The 10312-nt window shown below is 38.9% G+C and overlaps 1 protein-coding gene and 1 non-coding gene across 2 annotated transcripts; one reads left to right on the plus strand and one right to left on the minus strand.

The window, feature by feature from the left end:
- Positions 1 to 5753: 5753 nt before the first annotated feature.
- LOC145129990 (uncharacterized) lies at positions 5754 to 7652 on the minus strand. Its single transcript, XM_079064830.1, has one exon. It carries the CDS (start codon positions 7650 to 7652, stop codon positions 5754 to 5756), a length of 1899 nt encoding a protein of 632 aa, XP_078920956.1.
- Positions 7498 to 7604, plus strand: LOC145151823 (small nucleolar RNA R71). The gene has a single exon (XR_013732376.1). It is a non-coding gene; the product is annotated as a small nucleolar RNA R71 (small nucleolar RNA).
- Positions 7653 to 10312: the final 2660 nt, after the last annotated feature.

A 10312-nucleotide genomic window follows, 5' to 3' on the forward strand; every position in this document is an offset into this window, starting at 1 on the left:
TAGAAACATAGATAAACTAACTAACACGCAAATTAAATAACTAACAACTAAAACAAGTAAAAATCAACTAAATTCAATAATAAGAAGACTTCTATTTAGGTTCGGTTTATTTACTCCTATGGTTGATTTTATGGAAAGTGCAATGGATTAATTACTATTGGCTACCGATTAAAGTGATTAGGTTCACATTCGCTATTACCAATCCTTAGAAAACGTATCAATTCAAACAGTGGCCAGTTGATCAAACTAATAAATCTCCTAGTTAATTATTCGGGTTAAATAAGACTTGTAGTGGTTAATTAAATTGGTCGTTCAATTAACCTCTTGTTGATGATTTATCACACAAGCCCACACATTAATTTACGCACTTTCTAGTTAATCCTAGTTTCACATTCGCTAATCCTAGGCACATAACAATGCTTTCACATAAATCACATGATATAAGTAATCAAGAGATGTTCATTCAGCTTAATTACTTGATAATTAACAGAAAATAGTTATGGTTAATGCATAAGGTTCTTTAACAAGCTTAATAAAACTAAATTCACCAATAAACAATTAATCCAACCACAAATCAATCCATACTTATAAATTTTCCTACCCTAAACAGAAGATATAAAGTTTAGCTCATAATTGTAGCAGAAAGCAACTCAAAAACAATGTCTAGTAGTTCAAACATGATTAAACCAATAGATAAAGTAAAGAGTAAACTTATGTTGCCTTTAATCTTCTTAGAATTTAATTTGGGGCTGACTCTCACGATTTCCAGAGCTCCAGCAGCCTTCCTACTCGCAAGGTAATCTTCCAAAAATTCCAGAGAGGGTTTTTTTTTCGGAATTTGGCCTCTATTTATAGTTTTCAGAAAACAGGGGCTACTCGTCGAGTAGCCAACCGACTTGCCGAGTCCCCTCGTAGAATCCGTGTACAGCAAGGATTTTATGTTTTGCTTCGCGAACATTCGTGGGTACTCGTCGAGTAGACGTCCAGACTCGCCGAGTCCTTCATGATTTGGCTCTTTTTCTTCTTTCTTCAATCTTCGAGCTTCCGATCGCATCTCCTGCTTCCTTTTGCTTCCGAGCATATCTTTTGGACTGAAAATACAATTTAAACACAATTAAGTACCTTTTGTCTATATATTGCAATAATTTAGCCAATTAATAATAAAATTCTATACTAAATATATAGCTAAATATGCACATATCAAAATACCCCACACTGAAATTTTCCTTGCCCCCAAGCAAAACTGAATTTCAACACATTAATATCATAGAAGACAATCCTAATGGAACCCAGCCATTATGCCAAAACCGCAATGCATGCATTTGTGTCTACAAAATTTTTCCTAAGGACCCCCCTCAATTCTAAATACTTACAATCCTCATAAACATTCGCCCACTTCTTTTGTACAATGCTCATTGTATGCATCCCTACGAATCCATCCGTAGAAAACCTCCTAACCTCAAGGTATTTTTAGTTGAGCAACCCAATCATACATAATCTAGACAATTACAACTTTTTTTATACCACTATGGAGCTCTTTTGGAATTCTTCACTTCTTTTATATTTTGATCTTGATTTCTTTGAATTCACCACCTTTTTGATTTTTGGTATCTTCAATTTTTGAACTTTCGGAATTTTGATCTTTTGATCTTCACTTTAATTTCTCCAAAATTCTTACAACTTTTCTTGTAATTCTCTCTCTTTTTTTACATGTAACTCACTTTTTTTTTCACTCAAAACTTACATGCTTAAGCAAGGGCGCTCAACTTCAACCTTTATTGATTAAAGATAAAAAATTTCCTGGATACATTTCTGGTACACGATGCTAAAAATATTGCATCCCTCAAACTAAGAGAGGTTGTGTTTTTGTCCCATGATTTCACTAGAATAAAGGGGGCCACAAATGCATTATAACGTATATTGGCTCAACTACACATTTGGGTCTTCATGCAATCATCAAACACAATACTAGTATGATTCCTAATTGCTTTTACCATGATTTTCTAAATTAACCCTAGTAATTTTTTTAATGCAAAAATTTCAAAATTATACTTAAATTAATATAATCAACCCCCTACCCCACACTTAATTTATGCAATGTCCCCATTGCATATTATGCATGAATAAGAAAACATAAAAAAAAGGAAATGGAACAAACTCCCCTGGGATAGTAGTAGCGAGGTTGATGTTCTTCATTCAAAGCTCCTTCTTTAATTAACTTTAGACATGGGAACATCTCATCCATGTCTCGGGCATCAAATCTCGTGTGATTAAACTCTAAAAATGCAGGAAAGACTCTCGGAAATCTTCAGGAATTAATCTTCAAGAATGCAGCCAATTGTCGTATAAAATATCATCAAATCATCATATTTAGAGGTGAAATGGAAATCAAATCGTCGAGTTAGTAAGGTGACTCGCCGAGTTGTAGCGCGAAACTGGCAGAAGTCGTGAATTTGCACTGTGACTCGTCGAGTCTGAGATGTGCACTCGGCGAGTACATCGCTGTATGGAAAATTTTGCCTTCTGCCTTAAGTCCGTTTTTGGTGTACTGAAGTAACATTAAAATGAAACTTATGCTCATTTTTCTTCAGTATTTAGACACTCTTTAACCATCTTCATAATCGGACTCGATACTCGAACTCAAAACTCTATTTCCCCTTTTGCCTAGACTCGATTCTTCCCACTATTCTTTCATTCTCTAGACCCTTTGCATGCATACCCTTATTCAAACTGTGAAAAGAACCAACAGCAAACACAAGTAATAAAAAGGAAAAACAAACAATTAAAATCCTACTTAAAAGTTCGAACAAACCAACCAAAAACAACCAAACAAATAAAAATTGTTTTAACACAACCAAACAAATAAAAAGGATAGATCTCAATCTTCATATTCTTCCTCTTCTACATCTTCTCTCACTCCGCTCCCCCCGGTTTCACTTCTACGGGCGTTTACCCGCTCTTCCCAAGAAGGTACATAAGGAAATTCACACCCAGCTACATGTTGGATGTTAAAATGATTAAACATTCGAATAAATGACCGGTTGTTGAAATTTAAGCTTCTCCCCAAATCGTCTTGGTATTTTCTTCCCTCCACGTTAAACCATTCCGCGGGTATCTCATCTTCAACCGGAATCACCGGTGGGTCTTCATGCGCTCGTTCATGTCTCGGCCTAACTCTCCTTCCCGGCTCCTCGGGTCCTACAACTGCATCATCATGAGGAATGGAAAAATGGCCCCCTCCATAATCCTCAATGATTCGTGCTCGTCTGTAAAGCGTGACACTAAAATGAGGTGTGGGTATTTTGGTCAAACCACTTCCAGCTCCACTTTCCAACACCCCGAATGATTTTGCCAAACAGGTCACGAACATCCCGCCATTAATCTTGGAGGTTTTTCTATCCTTAACCGCTCCCTCAGCCAAATAATTTGCTAAACAGTATGGGAGATTGCAAAAAGTATTTGGGGTAATGATACTCCACAAGTAGAAAACATCAAGGTTAGGAACCTTGTCATCATCCTTTAGCATGTTAATTGTGCTAGAGATGAAGCGATGAATCAAGCGGTGGATTGGTGATCTAATGCTACCTTCTTGAGCGGACTTCGGGATATAGACTTTGTTTGCAATAGTGTTCCACCATGTGGAACCCACAACTCCTTCCGGAAAATTTTTATGACAATGCTCCAAGAAAGCACCAAAAGCTTGAGTGTTGACCACATGTTGGTCATAGATGCCCATTCTCCATGCGAGCTTAACCATGCTACATTGGCGGTATTCTCCGCCAATGCAAAACGTGGGGACACTCATATTGTAGAAGTTATCTCCTCCGCGAAATTTAATAGTTGAGAAAAATTCCAAACACAGTCCTTGGTATACTGGCTCCTGAATTCTAAACAGTCGGTTCCACCCATCGCATGTCATGGTTACCCCATCATGTATAAATGTCTTAACCAAATATGGAGTTACTTCATCTGTCAATCCGACTCGATCAAACCACTCCCAGTCTATCTCATTAGGAACGTATATCTCTTTCTTTTTCAGGTCCTCTAACTTCTTTCTCCATTTCCTCATTGTTGAATCTGAGTCAATTCGTGGAAAACTTAACCAAGGATGTGCCCTTTGGTTACCCCTTGAGCTTTGGCCTCTTCTGGAAAACATGTTTTGCACAACATCAAAAACAACAAGACCACAAAACAAAGAAAAATATCAAAACCAAAAATCCGGGCAACTGCAACCGGACTCGTCGAGTCATGAACAGACTCGACGAGTCTGATGAACTGCTCGAGTGCTGCTGTGATTCGAATTATAATAGGTCATGAAATCTCTAAATTCGGTCCAGGGGTTTGTCTCGGAAGGTTTTCTGAGTACCAATTCACAATAAATTTCATCTATAACACTCTAATTAAACAAAAATCTGAAACCCTAGAATCTTAGTCAAGTCAAAATCGGGTTTTCAACAAACTAAGACCATTATTCTGCCAAAGATTTGAACTTTAATAAGATTAGAGGTAAAAGATGTTACCTTGTTGAAGAATACTAAAGAAATTGAAGAGAATCAAGATGGTTGCTTGAGAGAATTTTGGCACGTCGAGTGGTGTGTGTCGGCTGTGTAAAATGAAAGTGTTTTCCAATTACGGTAAAAACCCTAATTTCATAGAATTGTAAATATAATTTTTTTTTTTTAGTAAAAATACGCGACTCGTCGAGTCAGCGTAGCGACTCGGCGAGTCTTTTAATCTGTTTGAAATATATATATTAAAAACTTTTCTCTTTTTATTAAAAACACCACACCCCACACTTAGGCCTCGCTTGTCCTCAAGCAATCATTTGTAGATGAAAATGAAGATTTAGAATACTAAGAAAACCACACAAAACAAAAACGAAAAAGAAAAACGAAAAAGAAAAGAAAAGCAAACTCTATTGACGGGTTGCCTCCCGTTGAGCGCTTCTTTTTGAGGAGTCGTTAGCTGGACTCCTGTCTGCTCTACGTTTCTGCGGCTTCCTCCAATAGGATCTCCTTCTTTAGTTTTTGCACTTTATACTTGGTTTTGTAAATATGGATTTTTCTCTTATATGCCCTTTTCAATTCTTCTTTCCTTCTCCTTGTGGCACCGTCTTCAGCTTTACGCTTTATACCTCTACCACGCTTCTTCTTTTTCACTCCTTCCTCTTTACGCCCCATCGTTTCCCTTCCTCCTCTATCTTCCTTGATTGCCTTTTTAGTCATTATCTCATCATCACTCGTGGTCATGAATTCTTCCTTACTTTCATCACATAATGAAGAATCTGGTGGTTTAAAAGTGAAAACTTCAAATGTAGTAGGGACTAGGGCTCGAGGCTTGGTGCTTGTGATTGTAGTTGACATTGCTTCTTGATCAGGCATGTGTGAGTCAATGGAAGACTTATGCTCATCATTATTCCAATCCTTAGCATTCTCTTTATCTTCTAGGCTTTCATTCTTGTCATCTTGGACTGCTTCACCATATTGCACAATTATGTCAAGACAAGCCAAGTGTGCATTTTCAAAGTTGCTTAAATCTTTAACAACTTTACTTTCCTCAAGCGGATTCTCCATTTGATCAAGCTAAATGTGAACGTCGGGTCCAGAAGGGGTATTCATGGTCTTCAGGCCAAAACCTTCATCAAATTGTGCCTTCTCGTCTGGACTTGTCCAGTCAGTGGGTGCTACTCGATGAGTCAGTGAGCTTTCAACACTTTTGATTGTTTCTTGGTAATCAGCTTCCTCGAGCAGTCTCTATATCTCTTTCAGGTCTCCTTCAGCATCAAAATCCTCTTCCAAAGATAATATGAATTGATTTGGATCGCTTTCTTGTAAGAATCCAAGCTCTTTTTCTAATAATTCATCCAAATCCATTGAAGAAACTTTATCTTCTCTTGACTCTATGTGCCTATCCATTTTCTCAGCTTTAAAAATTACCGAATCATCCCCCACGCTTAGTGTTAGTGTAGATTCACGCATATCTACTACGACACAAGCGATATTCAAAAATGGTCGCCCGAGAATGATTGGGACTTTAAGGTCCTCTTCCATGTCTAATATTATGAAGTCAACAGGGAACACTAGTTTATCTACCTTGATGAGAAGATCTTCGCACACTCCCATTGGATGTATTATTGTTTTATCGGCTAGATGGATTTTCATTTGAATAGGCTTTGGGACTGGAAGGTTTAGCTTTTGGAAGAAAGAGTATGGCATAATATTTATACTTGCCCCTGAATCAGTCAACGCACGTGTGGTCATTAAGTTCCCAAATTGGCAAGGTACGGTGATGCTTCCCGGATCGCCCCTCTTTTCTGGCAGGTCATTCAACACTATCTCAGCCACTTCTTCCATATTTCTTCTCGTTGTAAAGAGGCTCTTAAGCAAACTTGCATATTTTGGTGTTTGAACTATTGTTTCAATAATCGGAATATTCACTTGGAGTGCCTTTATATGTTCCATAAACTTCCTATATTCTTGAATCTGCCCCCCAGGTATGGCTCGACTCGGAAATGGAAAAGGGGGACGGTAAGGTTTTAAAAGAGAGCTGGTTTTGTCATCAGGTCTTGGACTCGTCGAGTCCTTGTGCGCGACTCGATGAGTCGAGTCGGGTTTACCCGATTCCCAGTTAATTTCCTCTTCTGCTTGCACCTTTTTGGGATCCTTCTGGATAGGGGTCAGAGGAGTGAAAAGTTTCTCAGAATCTGTTGTTATTGCTTTCACATGTGCCATTCTTGGATTCTGTTCGGTATTGCTAGGAAGTTCACCCGGTCCTCGTTGGTTGATTTGTTGTGCAAGCTGGCCTAACTGTTTTTCAATGTTATGAATGGATGCTTGTTGATTCCTAAGCATAGTTTGTTGATCCATCATCATAGATTGGTGCTCTCTAAGCATATTTTGTTGCTCCTTCATTTCAGCGTCTGTATCATTGTGCCTTTTCTCGGACGCGACTACATATCTTGTAAACATATCTTCCAGGTCTGATTTCTTTTCTTGCACCGGTTCCTCCTTTTGATAAAAACCCTTTGCCTTTTTCTTAAACTTTTCCTCCTTTGCCTTCTTGTATTCATCGTATGGGAGCCATTCTTTCTTGGGTTTTCGCCAATCATCATCATATTTATCGCCACTCGAGTAGCACACTTGTGCTTTCCGGTTCCCATTCTCGTCCAAATCACAATCTCTAGTAAGGTGAGGCCCGTTACAATTTTCACATCCCACCCGGATAGCATGGATGGATTGGTCCATCTTATTCATTGTTCGATCCAAACTCTCCAACTTAGCCATCACTGCTGCCATGCTATCAGTAACTGAGTTCACCACCCCTCGATTTGGGTCATTCCTTGGGTTATGATATTCTTTAGAGTGCTTAGAGAACTCTTCAATTAGGGCCTTGATCACCGGGGGTGCCTTCTTTGTGAGTGGTCCTTGCGAATCAAGGAGCTGCCTGGTTGTCACATTCACTCCATCATAAAAAATGGAGACTTCTTGTTGACTGTTCAGATCGTGATGTGGGCAGTTCCTTAGTAAGCCTTTATATCTCTCCCACGCATCATAAAGTGACTCTCCCGCTTGTTGTTCAAAATTGGTTATGGCTTTCTTCAACTTTGCTATCTTCGACGGAGGGCAAAATTGCTCTATAAATTCCTCTTTCATTTTAGCCCAAGTAGTGATGGATCCGGGAGGGGGTGATTTTAGCCAATCCTTCGTGGCTCCCTTGAATTTGACTGGTAGCATACGAAGCAAAACATTGTTGCGAGCCACATTAGGGACATTGAAGTAGTCGGCTATATCGTTGACCTCGTCTAGATGCTTGTATGTGTCTTCATGATCCTTCCCGTAGAATGGAATTTCCTTAAGTTCAGCAAGTATGTGGCCCTTATGTTCAAAGTGAAGGGTTTTGAGCATTCTAACACTCCTATGGTGTACATGCAACCCTAGAAACCTTGGATCTATGTTTTATCTATGATACATGCAAAATTGTTTTTCCAAGGTTCATAACCTATCTAGCATACATGGGGAAGTTTTCATCATAAAAGTTAGTAGGAAATACATACCTTGTAGTAGTTAGCATTCCTTGAAAACCTTGTGAGCCTAGCACCTCAAGTGGGATGCCTCAAATGTCTCACACAACACCAAATGCCCTTGGAATAACTTAGAGAGAAATGAAACACTTCTTGAAATTGGCTAGCCCTCACTTGTATGCTTAGTGACCGATTTTGGTGAACAAACTGAATCTTATATAGTGTGTTACAATTAGGGTTACACCATGTAAACCCAACTTGTCATGACTTTTCATTTCCATGACCCATGGGTTCTATAACCACCATGGAGCATCCTATGGGGTTTAGCCCAACTTGATAATCCATGAAGCATTAGCCCACTATATAAGTACGGATGATTTACACAATGAACTCATATATTTAATTAGTCTTCTTTTGATCACTTAATTAATTCCAAATTAATTCTTGATCAATACTAACTAAATAATACTATTAATATATTAGAACTTATAATATATTAATAAACCTTAAGTGTTATTTCTCTAATTTTAGTCTATCCAAATGCATGATGACATGCAACCCAAATGAACCATGTTAATCGGGTCAAGTACATTCCAAAAATAGTTATGAACTTAGACACCTAATCCAACAGTCTCCCACTTGGATAAGTCTAATAACTATAACTGCAATAATGACTTCAGGAACCGATCAACAATCGTAGCTCTTTCAAGGTTTCTCGGAACTGAGATGATGATGATACGCCATTTAAGATAAGTGATCATGTAATCCTCTGTTCTATATATCAGCCGGACAAATACATGGAACAATGTCTTACTTATTGTCCAGCTGTTTGTTTCTCGATTTCCTATTTGTTTGACATAGAACTTAATTGAACACATCAACTTAGTTTTGGTCGGGCCCGGTACATGGGTCAACACAAAATCATTGAGGGGCCCAGATATCGCTTCTAATCCAAGAAGGAACAGATAAACTGCGACTCATATGCTTGTTCTACTACTTGTTGAATCATACACAAAGGCATGTTTTATAACATCGAGTTACCAATGCATTTTCGTACAATCACTGCATAACCAACTCATAGGCAACAAGTCATATCTCTAGGTTTGAAGACTTATATGATATTACCGTCTCGCGATCACTCCAGATAAATTCCATGAAGTGATACCAGCGAGAGTGGGTTGAATCCAATACTCAGAACTTATCAGCACTCATGAGTGTTGTAGCCATGTCCAACATATTAGACCTCTACAACCAACTCATGACAGTCTTGATTCATACCTACTTCCAACATATGACCGACTGTCGAGAATTCGAATAATATGATATACCAAACATATTTATTCTGGAAGTCAAAACATGCAAAATGAAACGATAGTAAACGATTGACAAAAGATAGCAACACTTTACTCATAAATAAATACAACTTTTATTCATCATCAAATGTCAATTACACTTTACACATTTCAAAGCTATCTAACTACTAAAACTAATATCATCCTTCAGCCCTATGCACCTCGCATGCTGGAGATGCTTAACCCTACCCAGTCCCTTCGTGAGGGGATCTGCTTGGTTGTCATCCGATGATACCCTCTTTGCCACGAGGAGTCCTTCTTCTATTCGATGTCTGATGAAATGATATTTTCTGTCGATGTGTCTGGATCTCCCGTGATCCCTTGGTTCCTTGGCTAAGGCAACTGCACTTTCACTATCACAGAAAATATCTATGGGCTCCTTTATAGCTGGTACAACTCCAAAGTCTCCAATGAAGTTCTTTAGCCATATCGCCTCCTTTCCTGCCTCGCTTTCCGCTATATACTCTGATTCGCAAGTTGAATCAGCCACTGTCTCCTGCTTGTAACTTTTCCAAGAAACTGCTCCTCCGTTTAAGGTACAGACCCAGCCTGACTGAGAGTGGAAATTATCCCTATCAGTCTGGAAGCTAGCATCACTATACCCTAACACTCTCAAGTCATCACTCCCACCAAGGGTAAGGACCCAGTCCTTAGTCCTCCGCAGGTACTTGAGAATGTTCTTTATCGCAGTCCAGTTGGCCTTGCCAGGGTTCCCCTGATATCTGCTGACCATGCTCAATGCAAAGGCCACATCAGGACGAGTACAAGTCATAGCATACATGATCGAGCCTACAACGGAAGCATAAGGTACTCGACTCATCTCTGCTATCTCATACTCTGTACTCGGGCTCTGAGTCTTACTCAGTCTGGCATTACTCTGGATCGGTAACTCTCCTTTCTTGGAGTTCTACATGCTGAATCTATTTAGCACCTTCTCCAA

This window comes from Lactuca virosa, chromosome 1 (assembly GCF_052849685.1).
Source record: "Lactuca virosa cultivar CGN04683 chromosome 1, Lactuca_virosa_CGN04683_v6, whole genome shotgun sequence".
Taxonomy (NCBI): domain Eukaryota; kingdom Viridiplantae; phylum Streptophyta; class Magnoliopsida; order Asterales; family Asteraceae; genus Lactuca; species Lactuca virosa.